Source organism: Coturnix japonica, chromosome 2 (assembly GCF_054131305.1).
Source record: "Coturnix japonica strain WE chromosome 2, WE-NBRP24, whole genome shotgun sequence".
Taxonomy (NCBI): domain Eukaryota; kingdom Metazoa; phylum Chordata; class Aves; order Galliformes; family Phasianidae; genus Coturnix; species Coturnix japonica.
In genome coordinates, this window is record NC_140664.1 from 122,275,409 (window position 1) to 122,301,258 (window position 25,850).

At 35.7% G+C, this 25,850-nt stretch overlaps 1 protein-coding gene across 4 annotated transcripts in view; it reads left to right on the forward strand.

The window, feature by feature from the left end:
* Positions 1-25,850, forward strand: part of MALRD1 (MAM and LDL receptor class A domain containing 1) — a 196,561-nt gene that overhangs the window by 43,760 nt on the left and 126,951 nt on the right. For all 4 annotated transcript variants that reach the window (XM_015853499.3, XM_015853500.3, XM_085538687.1 and 1 more), the window contains exons 14-20: positions 549-701; positions 837-942; positions 1,796-2,163; positions 3,709-4,121; positions 10,167-10,254; positions 12,017-12,193; positions 14,370-14,541. In XM_015853499.3, coding sequence (XP_015708985.2) covers positions 549-701; positions 837-942; positions 1,796-2,163; positions 3,709-4,121; positions 10,167-10,254; positions 12,017-12,193; positions 14,370-14,541 — 1,477 coding nt within the window. The remainder of the gene's footprint in view (positions 1-548; positions 702-836; positions 943-1,795; positions 2,164-3,708; positions 4,122-10,166; positions 10,255-12,016; positions 12,194-14,369; positions 14,542-25,850) is intronic.

A 25,850-nucleotide genomic window follows, 5' to 3' on the forward strand; every position in this document is an offset into this window, starting at 1 on the left:
ACCTTTGTTAGTACAACATTTTGTGTTTCAGAGATGGCCTCCTTTTACCAATATTGTAGTATTTCTTTAACGCCTGATTCCTTTTACAGCTAGAGGAATGCTTTTGTTATCTTTAACATACTTGCTGAAATTCAGGAAATAAGGGATTTGATTTCTAGCTCTAACATTTATTCCCTAAAAGATCTTGCAGAAGTCTTGTTATTGCTTTGCATGCTCTGTTTTTCTGCTCTGCAGCATGAGACTTGCAATGTCTGTTTTCAGCAGCTCCTCACACTTTGTGTGCTTTGGCTGCATTGCTTTTAGAGAAAAGGCTTTACTTTAAGAATGCGTTGTGTACAGAGGTAGCTCGGTTGTTCCTGTGGGACTGTTATCTCACTCCATTTTTTATAAAACCAATACAGCTTCTTTTCCCCACAACTCTTGACTAGACTTTTTGTCTAGGACGGTGGTGACATTTTGAAAATGTTTTATTTCCTTTTCAATCTGTAAAGCTTTCTCAGTCATGTCATGCACAATGACAAAATGAAATGTTTCTTACCTCATTTCAGTTTCTGTGTGTGACTTTGAAAGTGATAGCTGTGGTTGGTCTGAAGCTGCAAATGCAGATGGGTTTGATTGGATAAGAAGTTCCAGCAGTACTCTTGAACCTGCTTTCCAGCGGCAAGCTCCTCCTCAAGATCATACCTACAACAAGGCTGAAGGTAAATCAATCCAGGCCTAGACACAAAGGGCTGGCATAGATATACTTGCTCTTTAATCAGTTTTAATGTGATGATTTTGAACTATTTGAAGTCTTTCTTCAGAGTAAAAAGTTGTTTTGTGTTTTCTTTTGTTAGGTCATTTTATGTTCATTTTGAAAAACAGCAGCAGCATTTCGCAAGTTGCTCAGCTACGAAGCCCAGAGTTCGGACAAACAGGATCAAATTGCACAATGTCCTTTTGGTATGGGGGAAAAAAATAAAAAAGTTTTAAAAATTCTGGATCATCTCACATAGTTTCTCTTAGATTGAAACTGTGGCTATAATTTACAGTAGTACACAGCCTCCTCTGCAGTATTTATTGTCTTTGTCTATTCCTTAATCAGATAATCTTCTTTATGATCAATATGTAGAAAGCTGAAGAATAGAACCAAAACATGGGATTTATTTGCAGCAAAGCTTTTGGCAAAGTCTCGTTAAAGGACTATGTCTGCATATACATAGGCAAACACCACTAATATTTTGATAATATTTTGACTTATCAAACTGAAAACATTCTCTCAAGACTTAGAAATAATCCAAAATCAAATCCTAAATCATCCATCATACTTCACCTGAGTCATCATTTGAGTTATCAGTAGAGTATGCAAAGTTGAATTGTACCTTCTTTGAAAGATAGCTCCAGTGCAAGACTTGAAAATCCAGTTTCAGTCCTTTTCCAATCTTCATAGGGAAAGTAAGTATTTCAGCTACATTCTTACCACATACTCTGAAAATCTTGTCAAAGAGGGAAGTAGAAAAAGAACTGCCATTATTTGTATACTCAGGTCAAATATGTATGGCATAAATAAATCTTTGCATGATTTTAGCATTATTCTGTGTATTGCTCAGTAGTGTCAAATATATTTACTGTAGAAAGATGATTATGAAGGAGTTGATCTATAAGTCTGGAAATACCACACTTCTGGAAACAGAGTCAGGAACAAAACCAGTTTAGCTGTATGATTACTCAGTTATATATTAATGATTTTAAAATGTTGTTTAAAATACTATTAAAAAAAATTAAAGGCATTAAAAGTTTGTTGTTGTCATTTTAGGTATTACAATTATGGACAGTCAGTTGGAGCAGCGGAGATGCAGCTGCTTGTGGATGGGCTGGATGAGCCTACTGTTCTTTGGAGGGTATATTACAACCAGGGAAATCAATGGTTGAAGTCAGTCATACAGCTTGGACGTCTTTCGCATCCCTTCCAATTTTCACTCATTAAAATCAGCTTGGGATTTTATGATGGTGTCTCAGCAATTGATGATATTACATTTGAAAATTGTGCTCTTCCACCTCCAGCATCAAGCTGTGAAGGTCCTAATCGGTTTTGGTGCAGAGACACAAAAGCATGTATTAGCCGTTTATTGGTGTGCGATCTTGTGGATGACTGTGGGGATGGATCAGATGAAGACAAGTGCAGTGAGTACTTTCCATTATTGCTCTACAGTAAAACAAACTGCCAATTAATCCCCACAGTTAAAAAAAAAAACAAAACACCAAAGTAAAATTACAGCCTATCAGTGTCATAGCCAGTGATGATGCAACTGAATATAGTTACTGATAGAAGTCTCTGAAAATTATTAGCTTAAATGCAAATGATGAGTAACATACAAAGGTAAGTGCAATTGCAATTCAACCTCTTTTATTCTAATGAGTCGTATTTCTTTAATTCTTTTTCAAAATGCACACATGCATTACAAGTTTATTTTAATGGAGAGAATTCAGTCTCCCAGTTGATCTCAGTTAATGTGCTGGTTTGGGCTACAATGATAAAAATAAAATAATATAGGTGGACTAAAAAAAGTGCGTATCCTATCTCTATATAGCACTATCTAGCTGGAAAATATAAAAATACCTGTGTTATTAGAAATTACTAGGTATTTTGGGCATCACTTTCCCTTTCAGACAAGTAGGTTGTAGGAATTCATTCATGTTTTGGGCATTCACATTGTAGTGCTAAAGGGCAGAGTCGATTTTCTCACCCAAGCACACTTTCATCAATTTTAAGAACTCAAAAACATTAATATTGAACAAAATTAACTAGCAGATGCTTTAGCACATCCTATGGTAACCAAATTATGCAAATCAGAGTGAGTTTGAGAAACAGTGAGCACCCTACATGCTTGATAGCAGGAGATACCAGACTGCATTGGTATCTGCTGAGTATGATCAGTTGATCTGAATATCAAAGGTAGTGCAGGATTTCCAGTGCGTCTCAGTTTTCCAACCTATAAAATGGTGATCTTTCTTTATGCATGTTGAAATCTACAGGAAGAAAATACTGAATGGCTGATTTTTCAGTTTTAAACATTTTAACAAATAAAAGCTTAAATAAAATATCAAAGAATTGGCTATTACATGATTAATAATTACATATTAATCATTAATTACTGTTTATAAAAGGTAGATGAAAAGCTGGAACACTAGTTAACCATTTCTAATACGCAGCTTGGTTTTCTTTATATTAGAATTAATAGTTCTAATCAATATATTTTGTCTTGATGTTAAATAATGATGTGTTATAAATGCCTTTTGAATTTGGTGTGTGTCATGTAAAAACACATTAAGTCACTTATTATGTCTAACCACAAAGTTAAGTTCTGTGATTTATTTAATCTAGTCCGTCAGTTTTCAAAAATTAAAATAATAAAAATAAAAAATCAGGGATTTTTTCATACTTTAATTGTAAAGATGCATAAATCATTTTACTATTCATGCTATCAAGTTGTTCTTCACAGTATTTATTAAATGAAAGAATAATGTATTGATTACCGGATGATTCGTTTTTTGGGGGAGAATTCTTGCATAGACCAAATGGGTTTTTATCTATGTTACAAGTATTTGAAAACAAATTATTTTCTTTTTCTCAGAAAGGCAGTGATAAAGAATATATTAAAGCAATACCACTTTCTGGTATTGTTTTGTTTATTTTACACTTGCCATTCTGTTCTATGTGCATTTCAGACCCTGACCTACAGTGTGACTTTGAAAATGGGCTATGCAATTGGGCACAGGACACGGAGGATGACTTTGACTGGATCAGGATACAAGGACCAACCCCTACAGTTAATACAGGACCATTAAAGGATCACACGACAGGCACAAGTCTGGGGCATTACCTGTATATGGAGTCTTCAGAGCCACAAGAATTTGGAGATAAGGCTGTTTTGCTTAGTCCTCTTTTCAGTCCTACTTACAATCGAACCTGCATTTTCCGCTTTCATTATCATATGTCTGGAAAGCAAGTTTACACTTTGTCAGTCTTCCAGAGAACTATGAGTAATATGAAGGGAACACTGCTGTGGTACAAGTATGGAAATCAAGGAGGAAGATGGATAAGGCACACGCTGTACATCAGCAGCTCTAAGCCATTTCAGGTATGATCCTTCTAGGTTATGATATGTATGATGCAACATAAAACTCTGAAAGTATATAAATGACAGTGCAATCTAAAAGCTCTTAGTAACCGTCTGATAACTCTGAATTTGCAATATGTTCATGGGATGGTTTTCTTTGGGGAAGTACTTCCGAATATTTATTTGTTTGTTTGTTTGTTTGTTTGTTTGTTTTTCTGGTCTGTTTCCCCAGTATTTGAAGTGCTTATTATCTCATAAGTGATATTCAGGTTGAAAAGGAAATGTTCAGATTCACTTGATACTCTCAAGCAGGATGGTTTTTGTTTTGTTTGGTTTTTGGTTTTTTTTTTGAGTTACCTAGTTAATAAATATCCATAGACTCTGAAGGTGGCCTGGATTTTTTTAAACTCAGACCTTTACTTTTTCTCCTGCAAATGTAAAATATGGGCATATACATAAGATAACCGATACCACATATTCCTCTTCCCTTGCTATGCAACTCTGTCATTTGTTTGCCACATTCCAATAAAAAGATCATTGTTTACCAATCTTATATCTTGCAAATTCACATTTTTGAGAATATTTCCATGCAGGCAAAGCCATTTATAGCATTCTGAATGGTTGTGATTTCCATTGGTCCTGTCCTCCCCATCTCAACCTTTTTCTCAGAATTTTAAATTTCACAGTAAACCTGTTCTAAATGCCATCAAATTGTTGCTGAAGTTTGTTACTATTCCATTAGATATTTTATATCAGTGTTAAATAAGATATCAGTGAGCAGAACTGATCAAATGAATGAACCAGAAAATTCAGAGATAATTTTTTTACGTCAAAAAAATGACTGTCTCTGAGGCAAGATTAAGTGTATCTCTAATGTTAAAATTCACAAGTAATAAAGCTAGCCCAATATACACATACTTTGTACCTGTAGTGATCCTATTACCTTTTGAATTCAGAAAATGGAATGACCAAGAACTTGACAAGGAACTTAATAATCTGGTATTCTAATATGAGTAGTTACTGAGAGACTGTGTATTCTGGACCTTTTGGGAAGTACTTGAACTTGAATGGAGAGCTGCAATTCTCACTTTCTTGGGAGCTGCAATTCTCACTTTCTTGGGAAGAGTTGAGTTGTGTTTGAGTGTACTACCAGTGGAGGTCTCAAGAGGCAGGCCACAGAAATGATCCAAGGGATGGAGTACCTCCTCTATGAGGACAGGTTAAGAAAGTGGGGGTTATTCAGACTGGAAAAAAAACTCCAGGAAGACCTGGAAGCAGCCTTTTGATATCTAAAGGGAGACTGTAAGAAAGAGAACTCTTACAGGATCTGTTGTGATAGGTCAAGGGAAAATGGTTTTAAACCAAAAGAATGGAAATTTAAATTGGATGTAAGAAAGATTTTTTCTCTAGCAAGGGTGGTGAAGCACTGGAACAAGTTGCCAAGAGATATAGTGGAAGTCCCATTAGTAGATGCATTCAAGGTCAGGTTGAATGGGGCTCTGAGCACCTGATTTAGGTCTAAGTTTCCCTGTTTGCTGCAGGAGAGTTGGACTAGATGACTTTTAGAGGTTCCTTCTAACTCAAAAGATTCTACGATTATATGAGGGCTTGTGATTCCCCTTGTAAGCAAAGGAGTACAGTATTCATCTGCAATATTTCAGTAACTGTTCTGTATGTGTAACTCCCTAGATGCATTACAGAAATAACCAACCCCTGTGATTTGGAAAATAGAGGAAGAAGTTGCATTAATTTACTTTTGCTGAAAACTGCTAGTGAAAATATATTCCTTGTCAGAGACGTTACTTTTTATGGGACACTTGATTCAGCACTGAAAATAAAACAGACTGTTGAGTGTACTTACATCTTTATATGATCCAAATTTATTTTCATATCCCTGAGATATCTACTTACATGCTTTTTCCTTATAAGTGCATTTGAAAAGACAGTAAAAACCTGTCTATCATAGCCTAACTCATGTCAACGGTGAATGGTGTTTACTTTCATCCTCCTTGAAAAATCATAAAATCTGACATGAGTTTCTGCTCAGAAGAAAGTGCAAAGATACTATTTTTACATCTCTAGATGAATGTAGCTGTTTTGCTTTGCTCTTCTCATTCAAATTTCTTTGGATATAGAAAATGGAATTGCGCTGCTATGTGAAAATAGCAAAATCAATCCCTCTGTGCATTGTAGACATCTTTTAATTAGGGGAAATTTCTTCCATTGCAAACAATGTTATTAAAAAATATTTATTTTAACCCCTCTAAATGTTATACAGTACAATGTGAGATGACCCTTGCAGCATCTGCAAGACAGAAGAGATCTATAGGACTGTAGTTTCTATTGTTATGTTCTAGAGCCCTAAGGAGTTTCCTTGTGCCCACCAACTGCTTAGCTGGGAAGCTCTCCCCATTGCAGTCACTCAGTGTCATTTCTGCATGAAACATCAGAAAACAACTTTCAGAATCACTGGAATTCTTCTTTTGGAAGCATGAGGTCTTACTTTGTTATGGCAGGATATTCACAGAGTGAAACATTACAATTTAGAGAGAGAGAGAGACATCTTGGAAGTTTTGCCTTGAAACTGTTAGCTGTGAACTGAAGAACTCTTAGGTCTGCAGAAGACTTGGTCTACTGGTGCCCAGTGGGATGTGCCTTTCTCGGTGGGTTATTTGTGCAGGAGTTTGCAGGACTGATGGTGATAGACTATAAAGCCTGCTGGTGATAAACTATGGGATGACATAATCAGAGGTGCTACATGCTAGAGAGATCCTTCAGCCTTCTTCACATAGTTCTGGGTAGGCTGGAGCATATGTGAAATGCTTCTATAGCAATGCATGCAGTTTGAGGAACAAGCAAGAAAAGCTAGAATCTTTGACTGACTTATGAGTTGGAGTTCATTAAATTTTGTTGGTCAAACTCATATCTTTCATCAAAATTCAGTGTTGAAAGATGCTGTGAATTCGTCAAGGATTCCTCTATTTATTACACTTCTAATGCCCACTTGTGTTCATTTTTCTGTTATCACTCTTGATCATTCCCTGGTAGTAATTTTCTCTCAAGGATTTTGTCATAAGGGATTTCCACTCTAGCAGCAACTTCATTTTCAACTTTCACTTTATCTTTCTTTTCCTCATATTCTTTGTGCTTTCCCCAATAATCTGCTGAGATTCATGTTTTTTAATTATTTTTTTTTGTCTATTAAATGTTGCCATTAGTTTCTGCGGATTTTAATTTCTACAATTATGCTTCATATATGCTGATATTCATCTGCGTTTGTTGCAGCTTGGTAACTCCCTCTCCAGGTATTGCCCGTGTTTCGTCATCTTTGTTCTGTGTGTTAGCTTCTTTCACCTCTCATACCTGTTAACTTGTTATTCACTACTCTGTGGTTTTCAGATTTCACATAATCGCAGAATTGTAGGGGCTGAAATGGACCTCTAGAGAATAATAACACAAATTCTATTGTCATAAGAAACTTTTTACTTTTCTTGATACTTTTTCTTTGTGTCTGTATAGTGCTTCTAAAATGTAGATGCGTGATTCTGTGATTGTTTCAGATTTGTTTGTACTATTATACACTTTTATGTTTCTATGCCGTTCAAACCAAACCACCTTGTCTTTCATCAGAGGTAACTGTAATAGCCCTTAACAAAATCAGCAAGTTCTGACTTCTAATAAAGTCACTATGTAACACTGTTGATATTTCCTGTGACAGACCAGAGATGTTGTTTGACTGTATGACCAGCTACGTACATCCTATTCAATCTCTATTTCTTGTGCATTCAGATACTTTTAGGGCTTTCCATACCTCAATGAATTCCACCCTAGCTAAAACTATGTTTGTATGGAAATTAAATCTTAATTTTGCTAAACTTCTGAGGGAATTAAGTATTGATAGAACTATGGATTGCTATAAAAATAGAATGTGTACCGGACAATGTTACTCACTGTAATTGTCCTATAAACATTTGTCACAGAGTTCCTTCACCCTTCAAAAATCTACTTGTTTCAAAATATAAAGAGATCAATGAGTTTCTGCATATAATGTGTCCTTCTAATTTGTTTTGCTTCTTATGGAGTAAAAATCATGTTTTATGTAGCATACCTCTATAATCTTTGTTCAGACTAGATCTTGAAGTTCTGAAAGCTGGAAAATTTGGGAACTATTCATCCTCATTCAAATAATAAATGAGATGTGAAATGAATTTTATGGTAGATGAATTCCTTGGAGATAGTTTAATAATAGCTTATGAAGATTGCAGAATTTCAGTAGGCAAATTATTTAAGTGGTCAGTGTTTAACCACAGTAGCAAACAGAGTTTTATACTGCAGAACTAGCTTATTAATAGATTTTATTTTAAACTACTACTAGATGCAAGACAATATGGTCCTCATTTCTAAAATCTATAAAAAAACCACAAATTGAAAAGAAACCAATGAATTATGCCTCCTTAATATTGGTTAGAACAAACCTCCAATACTTGAATGTACATAAAGTCCATTGAGAGATGTTTACTTGAGCATGCACCTATATGTTGTGTTTTCTGTCTTACTGACTCAATTCTTGCTATATGCCATTCCCCAGGTAAATAAATAAATAAAAGGCAAATGTAAAAAGGGAAGGAGGGGGAGGAATTAAGTAATTTATTGATATTATTATTGCCATTATATCAATAGGAAGATTTTCCAATTTGCCTTACTCCTACAGTGTGATGCCAGGTCTGTCACTTGATATTACTATACACTTGATAAAGGTATTACTGCTTAAGGAGGGATAGGAATTTTATTTCCTCCAGGGAAAGCTTGGTAGGAGGTGATAAATAAGCATGTCTTCACAGTGTTGCAGCCAGCTAGATGGGCGCAGGCCTCTCAACCTACCAGTTCACATTAGTCAAAACTCAGCACAATCCCACTGAAAAACAGAGTAGCTTATAGAGCTTCATTTTTGTCTTCTAATAATTATATATTTTGGTAACCAAACCCTCTGCCACTGCCTGAATTTTAGCTCATTTATGAGTAATAAATTATGAACAGATAATAACTCATGCATAAAAAATTGCCAAGATTTCGTGTAAACTGTTGTGCATTTGCCAGTCAAAATTAAACTGAAGGAAATTTTGTCACTTTGAAATAATGCATTTTCATGTATGACATTTCCAAATACTAGACATCTTAATTTGTCCCGTTTCTAAGCATTTTTATTTTGTTTAGTTTGAAAATAGCTATATATATATATATATATATATATACATATATATGTGGTTGGTTTTGTGTGTATGTGTGTTATGGATTTAGAAGGCTTTTTTTTTTTTTTCTTTCTCCCTCTCTTGCCCTCTCTCTTGTCTCCTCCCTCTCCCTCCCTTTTCATTTGTGAATAGTGACTTATGAATTAGTTGCATCAAGGAAATTCTCATTAAATCTTTCCCTAATCACTCACTTAAGTTTTTACAGTTCAGTACAGCTCAAAATAAATAGGCTTATTCAGTCATCTATAGAGTGTTTCACCAGCATTAACATCTCCTATTCCTTGGTAGTAGATGATAATGAGAAAGTAAGCAGCTATAACATTGACAATTCTAATGAATTTGTAGAGTATTTAGAATATTTTTATTCAAAGGATTCCAGAACACACCTATAACCTACTTGTTTTCATCATACAGAGATTTGAAGGTATATAATTTATTCACATAAATGTTATTATAATTGACCATTATTAATATTGTTACAATAAGTACCAAAGGAGCTAATCATAATGTGCCACTTACGATAATGTCTTGCCATCATTTTATATCACAATGATGTTTCAGTGGATTTACATGATTATAAAGCTAACTATTGTATTATGGTTCACTGTGATTAATGTGACCACCAATGAAAGCTGATAATAATTAGCCCCTTCTGTAAAGTGTCTCTAAATAGAATATATCCTCTAGAACAAATTTAATCTTATTTTAAGTGTGAGACATGGAAAATGACTTTTTTATCCATCAATATGAAACATTTAATGAGAAGTGGAAGTCTACTGTACACTGAAAAATGATTTTTTAATTACTCTTTCCCTAGATCTTGGTGAAAGGTACAGTAGGAGATGGTTTCACTGGAGACATTGGACTTGATGACTTGTCATTTCTAGACTGTGCTCTTTACAATGGTAAGGACAGAGTTGAAGCTATGTAAATCCCTTTTCCATGGGCTGATTGTTTTCTGTTATTTGTAAGTACTGCACCTGGAAAAGCATAACCAGATCAAACTAAATCAGATCTAACAATGAAACTGAGACAGGCATCAAGAGAAAATAGCTGTATACATAAGGTCCTAAAGAGACTCTTTTTAACAAATTCTTAGCAAATAGGGAGCTTTCATATTCTTTGGAATTTTGATTACAAGAAAGAAAGCAAATTTAGCAGTACTGATTCAGTGAAATCTTTTTAATGCAACCTTCGTTCTCACCTGAATAATGTTTAAAGTTGTTACACAGGCAATTGCTTTCACATTACAGCATGCAAACAGTTCAGGTGATGAGGCAGCCTGCACTCAGAAGTCATGGGTACCGTAGAGTATTACGACATCTACAGAATTGTATTACGTTACATCTATCACAGAAGAGATTTTAAGGGGATTACTATTAACTGCATCTTTATATGTAGTCTGATGGATCATCATAGAATCATAGAAGGGCTTGCCTTGTTAGAGATCTTAAGAATCGTATAGTTCCAACCCTTCTGCCATGAGCAGGATTACCACTTACTACTTCAGGCTACCTAGGGCTCCATTCAGCCTGTACACCTCTCTGGGGCATCCACAACTTCTTCAGGAAACCTTTTCCAGCTTCCAGATGCCATTTATTAAGAAATTCAAACAAGGAGAGGTGGGCTTATTAACTTGATGGTAAAGTCACTAATGCGATATAAAAGATGTAGGAAACTTGAGCATGCATTTTTGATGCACGATTTGAATGCTTTAACTATGAGTTAATCGGTGATGTTTCCTCTAGACAAAATGGTATTTCAGAATTATAGAAAAGGGATTATTTCAAATGCGGGAAAGGAGTTGATTCATATTAATCCATATTAATGGATCATTCATTTGATATCATAGAGGAGTTTGCTACCTTTCAAAATATGTGTATCATGTTTGTGGGGAATCTATTATCAGTCTGGATGATATTGTGCCTTAAATGGAAAACAAAACAAAACAAAACAAAACACCTAATGATTTCATTAATGATTAAATACAAAGAAGGAATTGTATAATGAAAATTCTTTTTCTGGACAAGGATAGCAAAGGTTTTCAAGAAATGAAAGTTAGCCTGAGGAAAGGTGTATAGTAAACAACAGAAGGACAAAAACATAAAAAATGTATTGAAAAGCTGTGGTGGAACAAGATAATAATAGCACATTTTTCTAGAGGGGAAAAAAAATATTTCTTCATTGATGAAATTAAAAGGTTAGAAAGTTACCTGGTAATTTCTACAATTAGCTACAGTATTCAGGGTGTTGAAAAATGGCCTTTGTTATCTAACAATCTCTTAGCTTTGCTTCTCAAGGAGATTGAGTTTTTGTAACTGTTCTGACGATCTCTGTGTCATTAGTTTTTGAAGTAACTGACTACTTTCATTTAAATTGGAAAGCCAGGTGAGAGATTTAAGTAAGTTGCTACAGGTGTTGAGGGCTGTGTAAATAGTGGTTGGCTGATATGACTGACCAAGGGCTTTTCACCAAGGAAACATAGCCATCATGTGTTCAGTTGACTGTCTGCTGGGCGGCATTTAAAAAAAAACCAGCCTGTCCAGCTAAGCTTTTTCCCCATAAAACTGTAACTTTGAGCAAGGATTTGAGTGGCAAATAAAAGAAGTCATAAAAAATCTGGAGTACCTTTGTTCCGTTTCTCAGAATTTTCCTTATCTTTTAAAGGAAGCTTGCCAACAATCTCTACAACTCTATCAGGAACTTCCAGTCCTATCACACTCCCCTTCAACAATTGCACAGAGAATGAATTTGTCTGTAGAGACTCTGGACATTGCATCCACATGATCCAGAAGTGCAATTTTAGACCTGACTGCTCTGATAATTCTGATGAATCAGATTGTGGTGAGTGTACTAAATTCTGTACTTTCCTATTTTATTAATTTCTGCCTATTCCATGTATTGCTTTAACTACTGCTTATTTAACTTTGTGATTTGATATTAACATTTAGGCATAATTTAAAAAAAAAAAAAAGGAAAAAAAAAAAAAGATTTTCCCTAGAAAAAGAATAAAATTTTGCTCAAAATATGTAAAGCTGAGGTGTTTTCTGCACCCTGCATCTTAATGGGACAGTTGGATTTGTTGTTTTATATATTTATATATTCAACTTATTGGCAAAATAGGTAAAAGAAAACCCCTTTCATCAAATATATTGACATAACAATTTTTCAAATGTTGAACAGTTTAGAAGACAGAATAACTCTGTAGTCTCATATTTGGGGCACTTGTCTGGGATACTTGGCTTAATTTCTTATCTACTTCTGTGAACTGTAGTTAGTGTTTTCAGCAGCAAACACGCTGTAGTTCAGCTATGAAAATAATAATGTTTTTGCCATTACTTTGTTCACTTGGTAAGTTTGATTTTGCCAAATGAGCTGTAAACTCTGATTTGACAGTAGAACCTAGTGTTAAACCTCCTAAGTTAAAATGAGAAAATAAATTTAATCCTGTTATGGGTCCCAGGTGTTTTCATATGGCTAGAGTATACAGCGTGGTGTACTCCACATAAAAGCTAGTGAGTGTCTCAATCTCTAAATTCCTAAACACCTGATGAGAACCATGGAGCAGGGAAAATGGACAGTATCACCAGACAAGGTCCATAGATTTCTGAGACATTTGTTTATTGCTTCAGAGTTGCACCAGTTCATGCTATAGTATTATAGGAGAAACTGTCAAAGACCTTCTGCCTTAAAACTCCAGACACTTCTCTCAGGACTGAGGACTTAGCTAATAAATGTATAACTAGGCTTCATACTGTCTGTTTCTTATGTGAATTAATCTGGCATGTAAGTGTGAGTGGGGTTATTTCCTATAATGTGTATAAACACTAACCATTGAAAAACTACACTGGAAAAATACATGAAGAGCCCTCTGGATAGACACTTTATTCCTCAGAAGTTTATGATGTCTTACAGTCTTTTCCTTTTTAGATATTTAAGCACTGGGGAACATATACTTTCATACATTTGCTTTTTCCAAACGCTCTGATCACTACAGCATTGTTGGCTATTAATCATTCGAATGACAATGCTGGAATAGAAGAAATTAAGTATGTCCCATATGAAGGCGGAAATATTTTCTCAGGGATGTGTTATCTTTCTTATCTGAAGCAATGTTTTTAAAACTGTTTTTTTTTTCTTTCTTTCTTTTTTTTTAATTTAATTAGGGTAGAATACCATAATACTGTTCTGCTCTGTAGTCTCAGGAAGCATCACAAATCCTCATATGGATAGAGATCTAGACAGACCACACTGTCTGTGCTTTATTTCTTCAATATCTCAATGAAGATATAAAACTATAATTCAAAACACACTCCCTATCATTTGTAGTCAGAATTCTGCAGACTAAATAGCATAAATGAAGAAGAAACAGTTAGCTCCAATTCACCACTCAAATATTCTTTAGGGAGATGCATTATGAGGGAGGGATGGTAGTGAGCTCATTTTTCTTGTCCAGTTACTCGGGAAATCAAAAATTGAGGCACAAGCATCTGCATATTTACTTAGTAAGATAAGTTCAGTACTTGACAACAATGTCAAATATTAGCATTATTATGTAGTTTTCAGGAATTTCAGGGTCTGCTTGAAATAATTAACTGGTTTCTCTGAGTTTCTGTGTGGGATTTTTTTTATACATTTGCAATGAGTTTGTAATATCATCAATGTGTTAAAGTAGGACTAACATACAATAACATCAGATGCATTTTACATACATCCCAGTGTGTATTACATGATAGATTATTTGAATGGCCTGAAAGCTGATCAGAGCACATGCACTGATAATTATCAAGGGTGAAAATAATTGCTTTATTTCTAAAAAATATCTGCCTCATAGGAAAGAACATAGAAAATATCATGGATATTTTATCTGTAGGGGAAAAAATATTAATTTTAGAAGTGTGTAAGTATTAATTGGATTCTACAAATTCAATCCCCTGTTTTTATATTTATTTTATCATGGTATAAATTAACAATCCCCTGTTTTGTATAAACATGAAATATTTGCTGTTCATCTCTAAAGCTAAGGAAATCTGCAGTTTTGAAGATAACACCCAGTGTGGATGGTATCAACCAGCCTTGGAAGAGATACAAGATACTGATTCCATTGCTAAAATGTTTAAGTGGGAACTTGGAAGTGGAGCAAAACTATATCCTGGAGAAGAAGAACACTGCCCATCAACTGATCATACTACGTGAGTAAAGTTTTTCAAGTAGTCAACTGCTTTTTGGACTGAGTTTAATCATGTATGAATTGCTACAGGAAAAACTGCTTAGTTCAAAGTATTGAAGCAGCTAATTGATTTACTACTGACATGCAATTAAGTGAAAATTAACAGGATCAATGTTGTCAATACAATAGGTAAATCAAGTAACATGTGGTTAATAAACAGGTACAAATTTCTAAATGCTCTTGTATCCCTCAAAATTCTCTCTATATAGAATACTAAATGTTCACCTCTGCTGCTAGAGGACATGGAGTATAAGCATGTTCCCTCTTCTGGGAAAACAAGTTTTACACACTTCTTGTTTGGAGGAGACACAGTTGCTCTGCCTTTACACATATCCATGCCCCTGTCTATATACAACTAATACATAAGCCGTGAGACACCAAACTCCTTCTAGCACCTTGTACTGTCAGCTTGGACTGCTTGTAGCATCCAATGGGGGAGGATGCTCTGCTCTGACTTACGTGGAGGTTGTTGTACCAGCAAAACAAATTTTGAAATATCAGCATCAGTTTTTGGCTGCTGCTGTTCCCATTCTGTACTATCTCCTCACTATTGCAAAATTCTCCTGCTAATAGTTTGCAGGCTGAATTGAAAGACTTTGAAAAATGTTTAAACAATTTTTTGTTACTGTTTAATTTATTTGATGGTGTTTATCATCTTGATCAGTTTTCTTCTCAAATGGCAAACATGCATTTGCTGTAATGTCTTCCTAGCTATTGCTATTTGTGCAATTTTGCCAAGAGTGTGCAGCATCAATTATCTCAACAATGGGTCTTGTGAATTCAGCTGTTATTTGGTAACATTTGGTAATTAAGTAGTGCAATTTGAAATAATGGTAGTTAAACTGAATTGTAGTTTTGGTTAGTTTAAATATATATATATATATATATATATATATAAAAGTTTATTTTATATATGTATTATCACTTAATAGAAAAATCAGAAATAATACTACTCTGCCAAGTCATAGTCATAGTATTTCTTTTCTGTCTGTAGTATTATGTTTTCAAACAAGATGTAACTAACTGTTATTCCTTGACAAAAATGAGCTGTAACATTGTGTGTTTTCTTATTAAATCACAGTGGTTTTGTATAGAAATTATTAGATTAATCCTGGTACATGAATGGATTACAATACCGTGTTGTAGCCAGCGGGGTGGGGTTGTAGCCAGCCTTCATGTGGCCTCAGCTGGAGTATTGGACTTAGGCTGGCCCTGACAGAGATGTAATAAGAAAAGAAATACTGAAATGTATACTGAATACATTTTTGGGTGCATGGCACATTGTAGGTAGTCTCCAGAACTGTTCTTCAGCACAATTAAGAAATATTTGGTATGAAGGGGACAGAGACCTGATTAACTCTAACCTGAAAATCATTGTGCAAGGAATGTTTCATGAGTGAGGCTTACATGCACAAAAATTTTTTTGGACCTTTCATATCTGATGGGATACACTGACACTAAAAATGAGGTTATCTTTTTATTTAAGAGGCAAGCCAACAACAGTAAGAACAAAACACAAGGGATTATAGGGAAAAACAATATTCAACAGCTTATTCAACAATATCCCAACATAGCACTCTTTGTTACAGCATATTTTCCCCTGAAATGCTTTTGTAAGAGAAGCTAAGAACTAGCCATATTTTCCCAGGATAATTTTGTTTGTTCGTTTTTCTCTGCTTAAGATGTGTTTATGGCTATTGAAGCACACTGTGCCTGTGTCACGGGTTGCCCAGATTTACCTTTGCCTGTGACAGGGGCAGCTGCCCTGTAGGGCCCCCAGCCTGGAAAGGAATGGGGAAAAAAGGGGGGGAATGGGAAAAAAAGGGGGGGATTGGGAAAAAGAACAGAGGCAGCAATCTAAGGAGGAAAAACTTATTTTACTAAATATGATATCGGAATGCAAGATAACACAATATAATACAATGTGCCCTGTTGACGCAGTGGGTGTGCCCTGGTGGCGCAGTGGTAGGAATGCCGCCTTGCAACACTGGGGCCCAGGGTCTGAATCCCCCCTGTGGCACAAGTGGTAGAAGTGCCGCTCTGCAGCAGGGGGGTTGGACTCAATGATCTCTAAGGTCCCTTCCAACCCGCACAAGACTATTACTTTTACTATTACTAATATGATTGAGGCTAATAAATCAAAAAAACAGAGAGAGAGAGAGAGAGAGTCCCCGAAAACTGAGAGGTCTGAAGCCAATGTTGAACACTGATTAGGTGGTGACTTTGTGTGTGAACATTACTGGGTAATTATTATTACATCATTTATTTATTTATTTATTTATTTATTTGTTTGTTTATTTATTTATTTCCTTTTCTTCATCTTTCTAAGGGAACTAAAATGTATAAAACAAGAGACATGAAAGAAAATAACATCTTTACTGCTGTTTCCAAAGTGGTAATCTCTACCCTATGGGAAACCTGATTTAATAGATACATCACTGTCACAGGATTCTGAGGCCTAAGGGCATGAGAATAATCCATAAGAACAATAAGAGGGAAATCAGTGCTGCTTCAGCCTGCTAGTGCCTGGATGGAAAGATGTGCAAATCTAGAAGTCAGAGGCAAAAAGCGTAGTTGTAAACTGGAGATTGAGGGGAACAATCTCCACTTTTCCTCAGTTATTGGATAACAATAGTTCTGTCCACATGAAGTTTAGATGTTGACCCTCAGACATTCATGTTCTTACATGCAAATCCCTCACTCAAAGCATAGAAGCAGACTTCAATTATCATTTCCCAAAAATAGATATATTCTCATGTTTTCCCTAGAGCGACTTGCTGTTTAGGTGCTACAGGAAGATGCATTCTGTTAGTCCTATAAACTCTTAGAAACATATTCTCTCATATAAGTGATTCAAACTTTTTTTTTTTTTCTTTTAAGAAATTTAGTTTTTCTGTCTATCCAAAACATTAGTGTAGCATATTATTACTGTTATATTTATTATTTTATTTATTATAACGTACAGTAATTACAGCCTTTCTAGATCATTCATCAGAAAGAAAGTTTGTGACCATTCAGTTTTTTAATTAGTTTTTTGGGGTTTTTTTCCTGAGAATAAGACTTCAGATAATCAAGGTGCAGAGAAGGGGTTTATTTCTGCGTATTTTTTTCAACAAGGTGCAGCATAAGGTATGTTTGTTATCAACGTGGCTGTGAAATATGGACTAATTTTAGTTACTGCATTGAAGTACTGGCACAGTATCACAAATACTACTTTACTGTGTGTGCTGGCAAATATCTGAGGTGATAAGGCAATTTAAAAGACCATTAGGCATTAGATGTTTGATGCTAAGTAAAAGTGTATTTACTAAGCAGTTTTTACAGCAAAGTAAAATTCTATTCTGTACTGAAATGTAGAAAATTGCTAATTAAAACTAATGCCTATAGTGATTAGAATTTAGATTGACTTTTTCACCCTAAGCTTAGTTATTTGAGAAGGAAATTCCTTCTCATTGTTTCCCTTTGCCTTCAGCCTGACAGGATTTATGGAGATATGACAGAATGCTAATGAGTTGTGGCAGGTTCAGATGAGCCATGGAAACACCATGAATTAATCTCAGCTCTGTGTCAGTTAGAAGCCATGAGGCTAAAATCTCCAATGAAGAAAATCCAACTAACAGCTAGCGACTTGTATATCATGACCAAAATATGAGATCTTTCATCTTTGTGGCCTGTTGCTTTGTGGGTTGTTTGGCAATGCTGCAGTGGTTTTAAGTGCTGTTGGTAAATCTTGAGAGAGTTTGAAAAGATATTTTCTGAGAACAATGACACTGACTGGACAAATCAAAAAGTAGAAAAGGGGATTAGGCTAGTTAAAAACATCTGAATCTTAGCTCTAATGTTCATCATGAAGGCATGCTGATTTTCAGCTATGTTAATTAGGCCTGAGTTCTGGATATCAGATGATCTGTTACTTTAGCTTTCTGATATTTTTAGAGAACCTTAATTCAGTGATGCGATTTCTACTTTTAATGTAACCAACATATTATGCAACTTCAAAGAGTAGCTGTGATATTTTAGAAAACATACATACAGTTCAGTATAGAGATTTTCAAAACTTTAAAATGCAAAATCCTTACAAAAAGCACAGCTGTACAGGAACGTGCAGCAATTATGATTTACCTGAGCAAGAGATCTAATGTTTTTGAAACTGCAGTTGCTGCTTCCATGACGTCCTGCTCAGCTAGTGAAAGAGAATGAAATCTGAAGCACATCAGATTTGAGATTCATTCATCACCTCTCTGACTGTAAATGATATGTGAGTTCTGCAGTTCAGGTGTATTGATTAACTCCAGCCTAATTTTAGTTAATGCTGGTTCCAATTGCTGTACTATGTACCCTTAGCACAATACACAAAATTGTCCCAGAGCGCTGAGCACTGACATACTGCCTCAGTCGTCTCTGCTCTGCTGTGATTACATTCTATCACTAATTAATATAAACCACATAAATTTCCAGTCTGTTCTCCAACCAAGTCTGCATGGCCCTTTGTATTCTTTTCTTCCTATTCAAATAATAGCGACAGATGAATCTACAAAAAATGATTATGATTCATTTATAGAATTACATTTTTTCCTATAAAGCTTTGTTCATGGTATACTCCAGACAGCATAGATGTGCTTTTTGTGTTTTTTGTTATTGTTTTGTTTTTGTTTTTAATCAGAAGTCTTCTAGAGGAGATTTCTGCTTCTCGTACAATTTTAACATGCAGTACACTCCTTAATCTTTCGCTAACAACAATGAAATTATTGTACAGCTTTTTTTTTCTTATTAATTTATTTAAAAAATAACAAAAAACAAAAAAAAACCCCATAAATTCGTATCCTTTAATCAGAACCTCTATTTTACAAAGACAATCCCTCCAACAGCTTAAATGCATTTAAAATGTATAGAACAAATTTGAAATGACTGATGGGCAAATAATTGTCTACACTCCAACCAAAAGGACAAACAAACACACACAAAAAACCTCCTCACCAAAAGAAATGACTTCCTGAACACAAAACTATAACTCATAGCAATATGCCACCAGAAGTTTTTACTACACCAATTCTATGTTTGTCATTTTGTTTTGATGTGTGTCTGAAGAGTTTGATGTGTCTCATTATAATTTATTTATGTTAAACTTCCTCTCTCATTCTGTTTAGGCTGTGTTGTTATTTTTTAAGCAGGAATTTCTTGGAAGCGCAGAAATTAATGACAACACATTTAAATAAATTGTTTCAATGCTGAGAGGATTAATGATACCTGAGAGTACTACAGGTAGTTGCGCTTAGATATAAGTAAAGGAGAGGTATGAGCTTTATGTAGTGTTTTTGTGCTCCATAGAGCTGTTCTCAGTAGTATTATTTACTTCAGATAGATGTGTGAGCATATCTATCTATCACACTTGAGAACCCTATTTGTATTGAAGTGAAACATGCAAAATTAAGTCTTGCAGGCTCAACAGCTTTCTTTCAGAATGTGGTTATTGTACCCCATAGAATATGGAAAATGAAAGGAAGGGAGTATTTCAGCCTTGCTAAAAGGAGTTTATAGTGTGTGCTATAGTGAATGTGTCTACTACAGTCTCCCATGTGTATTGCGCTTATGTATGTACAGTTCTTGTGATTCTTGAGTTGAACGAATGTTAAATAAGAATTGAGACTTAAGGGAAAAGGTAATGAGACAACAAAAAGAAATGTATTTGAAAATGATTATAGAATTATTGATTTCTATTCTTTCACTCCAGTTCTCCACTCTCCTGCCTCTTCTCTCTGTTTTGAAAGTACTATCTGAGAATACATAATATTTCATCTGGTTACACCTCTTTAAAAATATGAGGAAGAGTTGCAGAGTACTCTGAAAAAAAAAACAAAAACCACCAATGTAACACTGTGCCAAAAAATGTCTCCAGTCTCCTCTTGTTCCTCTGTAGAACTAGAAGCTCAACTTTGAATTTCTGGTGACTGCATCAGCATTTGAGAGAAATAAGCCATCCTCAGTAAAGAAGTCTGAAGTATTATTAGATTCCAGGTTCAAATTGTCTTTTCATTTTATCATAATTTGTTTGTTAATGTCTACTTGTATCATTAGTAACAAATTTCAAATGAATGTTCCTGGAAAAATAATCTAGAATTATGCACAGCCGTCAACGTAATTCAGTTAAGAAACAGAAGTCATTTGTTGACGAAAAAATGAACACGGATAACAGTCAATTTACTTATATATTTTAAGACAGTCTTTGTACTGTGTGTTTACTGAGTCCAAAGCAAGTATGGTAATGTTTTTTGGAGAAAAAAGGTTGAATTTGAAAAGTGATCAAAACTAAAAGTTCTAAACTTTGCTCAGTCCATGCAAGGACAAAAGTATTCATACTACTTTTGAGCCCAACTAAATATTGTAGCTGAAAAAATACTTACAACTTGCAAGAGTAAACTAACAATCAGAAGTTATTTGAAGGATGGTTGAAGGGCCATGCCCAATTGGTAGTGATTATCAGAGTTAAGTTCAGCTGGTGACCTATTACAAGTGATCTCCCCAAGGGGTCGGTGCTGAGTCCCATCTTGTTTAATATCTTCATTCATGACGTAGATGAGGAGATTCAGTGTACCCTCAGTAAGTTTGCAGATGACACCAAGCTAGGAGGTGGTGCTGATCTACCTGAGGGTAGGGAGGTCCTTCAGAGGTAACTAGATAAACTGGATCACTTGTCTGAGGTGAATGAGATGAGGTTCAACAGTGCCAAGTCCTGCACTTTGGCCACAGTATTGCCAAGCAGCACAATAGGCCTGGGGATGAGTGACTGGATGACTGTGAAGAGGGAAGGGTCTGGAGAAGAGGAGGCTCAGGGGGGACCTCATTACGATCTACAACTTCCTGAAGGGAGGTTGTGATGAGGAGGGGTTTAGCCTCAGGCAACAAACAGGATCTGAGGAAATGGCTTCAAGTTGTACCAGAGGAGATTTAGATTAGATTATTACTAGGAGAGTGGTTAGGCCCTGGAACAGGCTGCCCAGGGAGGCTGTGGATTCCCTGTCCATGGAGGTGTTCAAGGCCAGGTTGAATGGGGCCCTGGGCAACCTGATCTAGCAAATGTATATGTTTGGTGGCCCTGCTAGGCAGGGGGGTTGCAACTGCATGATCCTTGAGGTCCCTTCCAACCCGGGTCATTCTGTGATTCTGTGATAGACATAAGGAAAAACTTTTTCTCTCAGAGAGTGGTCAGGCACTGGAATGGCTGCCCAGGGAGGTGGTAGAGTTGCTGTCCATGGCAGTGTTCAAGAAAGGTCAGGATGAGGAACTACGAGTTATTCTTTAGTGGCTTGTGGTAGCAATGGTAATGGGAGGACAGCTGGACTAGACGATCTCGTAGGTCCTTTCCAACTGTATGATTCTAAGTATTTTTCAGCTCTGTACATTAGGATGCCAGACCGTGTGATTAATCTCATAATGGGAATAGTTTGATCTGTAAAAAAAAGACTTTCTGCGTGAGTAAGCTTCTACCAGTACATTTTCTTTTTGAAATTTATACCATTTTCTGTAAAGACAACAGTCAAATATATTTTCAAATTTTTTTTTTTTTTTTCAGTGTGTTTGTATTGTGGTCAAAGAGTTTTGCACTTCTCTGTAGCAAGTTTCTTTTAGAATTTTGGCTCATGAGTCTAATAATAAGTATAGCATGTTCTGAGTGCAACAATTCCTCTTCATGTTTGTGATGATTTTCTTTGGAGTATGTTTCTAGTCCATGTGTTCAACTACAGGTCCCATTATTTGGTTAGGGCTTAGGTGTGTTAAACACCTTTATTTCTATTCTGTTTGAACTAACCTCTGAAAATCCATCCTGTATTTGTATGCCAAACTTTAGCTGCTCAGGATAGAAAATTTTGTATCAAAACATTTTTACTCTAGCACTGTGCATTTGCATCCTTACACCTGATACAGTTTTAAAATGTGCTTGAGAAGCAGTGATGACCTTGAGATTTTGATTGAAAGATCATGGGAAACAAAGACACTACCTGTGGAGAAAAAGACTATTCCTGATCAATAAGACTTTCACAGTAACACCTGCAAAATGTTCTCCATATAAGCTTTGCCATACAGTATGGTAAGCAGATAATGAGAAATACAGTAGAGAGGTAAACAGGTATATTCATATACCATAGTTATATGGCTGTTTTCAAAAACACTGATTTTATGTCCCTATTAGTGTGGAAATCTTATTTAACCTACCCTAGTTTAGTAACTAGGTTTAAAGAAAGACTGAAAATTTGCAGATGCAAATATCTAAATTAATATTGGTCCATGAAGAAAAGAAGGCATTTGAGGTGCAGAAGACTCTTATGATATTAATAAAGTAAAAGAGCTTGATCAGTTTAAAGTCATTTCACATGCACGGCGTAAGAAGAAAAAAAAAGAAAAAAGAAAAAAAAAAATAAATATTAAACTTTTAGCTTGTCTTCAGAAGAATAATCCTAATTCTAAGAAGAACTAGACTTGTAGGCAATTTTTTGTAATGGCTAAAAGATGGCTTCTGTAACAGAAAATAGCACTTGGAACGTTACTTTCCCAAAGAACACCCCAAACTCTACTTTATGACATGACAATTGTATTACTCCTTTTTGTTCTAAGTTAATTACATATGAATGTTAAACGCTAATTAAAGTGGGAGGTGACTAGATAAAAAGTATTTTTAAAATATGGCAAAATATTATATCTTTTGGAAATTACCAATAAATTAAATTTATCACAAATTTCTATTTGTAAGAATCTGCATTCCTGACTTCTGATTCCTTTCAGTTTTAATTAAAAGAAAAGTTTACAGAAATGTTGCACTGAAAAGCCTGAAATATATTTATATATATATTCTTTCTAGTTGTTCAGTATTGATTTCAGTTACTGTCTATTTAAAGCCTATTAGAAGTTAAGTGGTTGAAAGTGTTTCATGCAGAAAATCTTCCTCTTATGTGCAGTGGAATTGATTAAGTTATTGGAGTTCTTATTATCCTGTAAGATTAATGGAACTTACCCATTTTGTGACATACTTGTTTAGTTTAGTGGGATATGTCCCTGCCTATAGTGGGAGAGGGGTGGAACTAGGTGATCTGAAGGGCCTCTTTCAGCCCAAGCTGATGATTCTATTATATTGATTCTTTTTCTGCAATAAGGTTCTCACAGCTGCAGTCCTTCACTCGGGAAAGGGCCCTGTTGAAACCAATGAATATATTATGTGTAAGTCACTTCATGTCAGAGGCTATAGAAGTTCTTTTCATATGCTGTGATTTGTAATAGGCTATCCTATATAATCTACTGAAAGATAAGTAATCAAACTGTTTCTGGTGCAGATAGTGAATATATAGCAAATACAGATACTGCAGAAACAATGTAATTTTTTCTCCTTTCTCTTCGTCTTTTCTGGAAAAGCATTCTCTTTCACATTTCCTTCAGATTCACAATCATTATGCATCTTGAATAAGACCTTGGCCACTGGCCAGAAACTTTCCTACATCAAATGCTGCCTTTTGGCAGAAACAATGTGCGTGATGCGCACTGCATCAAGTAGCTATTACCTTGAGTATGAGGGAGGTAGTGAATTTAGACAACAGCATAGTTAAGTCACAAGTATAGGAGTGAAGACTGCTGGGCCCCAAGAGTTGTGGTCAATGAAGTTGAATCCAGTTGGCGGCCGGTCATGAGCGACATCCCCCAGGGCTCAGTGCTGAGGCCACTTCTGTTCAAAATCTTCACTGATGATCTTGATGAGGGGATTGAGTGCACTCTCAGTAAGTTTGTAGACGACGCCAAGTTCAGAGGTAGTTTTAATCTGTCACAGAGAAGAAGGGCACTACAGACAGACCTGGATAGACTGGATTCATGGGCCAAGGCTAACTGCATGATTTTCAATAGGGCCAAGTGTTGGGTCCTGCATTTCAGTCACAACAACCCCAGGCAACCCTACAGGCTTGGAGAGGTGTGGCTGGAAAGCTGCCTGATGGAAAAGGACCTCAGTGTGCCGATGAGCAGTCAGCAGAATATGAGCCAACTGTGTGCCCGGGTGGCCAAGAAGGCCAAAGGCATTCTGGCTTGCATCTGGAATGGTATGGTGAGCAGGACTAGGAAAGCAGTGCCCTGTACTTGACACTGGTGAGGCCTCAGATCGAGTGCTGTGTTCAGTTTTGGGCACCTCAGTACAAAAAAAGACATGGAGGTACTGGAGCAGGTCCAGAGAAGGGCAGTGAGGCTTGTGAAGGGCTTGGAAAACCAGCCTATGAGGAGAGGCTGAGGGAGCTGGGGCTGTTTAGTTTGGGGAAAAGGAGGCTGAGGGGAGACCTTATTGCTCTCTTCCAATATCTGAAAGGTGCTTACAGTGAGAGTGGGGCAACTCTGGTGACAGGACAAGGGGAAATGGCCTCAAGTTGCGCCAAGGTAAGTTTAGGTTGGATGTTAGGAAACACTTCTTTACAGAAAGAGTAGTTATACGCTGGAATAGGCTCCCTAGGGAGGTTGTTGAGTCACCGTCCTGGATGTGTTTAAGAGCCGTTTGTATGTCATGCTCAGAGAAATGATTTATCAGAGGGTCGTTAGAGTTAGGGTACTTTGGTTAGGCAGTGGTTGGACTTGATTATTGGACTTTGATCAGTATTCCTTACCTGAAGTAACATATTTCTTCAGAAGAAAAGGAAAAAAAAAAAAAAAAAAGAATATACTAAACACAGATTTCTTTGAAATATGTGTAATTGTTTATGTGTCAATGTTTTCAACTGTCACTGCAGCTTATTAGGAAAAGCTATTTTAATTATTTTATTTTGGAGCCTATATAAGCCTTTGGGTAATTTGGTAATAATATGTTTATCTATATTTTGAGCTTTTTAAAAAAAAAATATTTTATTTTATTTTTGTAGTTTATATGCAAATATTTATGCTACTTATGTAAATTCATGCAGTAACTATAAAGATGTCTACATTGCCAGGATATGATGATAAAAGAAAGGCTTCAGGGCCACTTCTGTCTTCTGCATTTGAAAACAAAAATAAAATTGTGGAGAAGATTTAGATTTTTCCAGATCATTACTCTTTCCCCTGGCACCTCTTGTCTTTATCAACAATTCCCAGCCCATTAAAATGTTTAGTCTTTGCCAAGTGCAGTTCTGCCTCACAACTCAAGAAGGATTTCTGAACTATTTACTCCTTCAAAAATATCCTCTTCTATATGGCTCAGAAAAAGATTTGGTTTTTTTTTTCAAAAGTTTTGGGCATTTCTTTTATACAGTGCTGCAGAGTAGTTAATTCCGT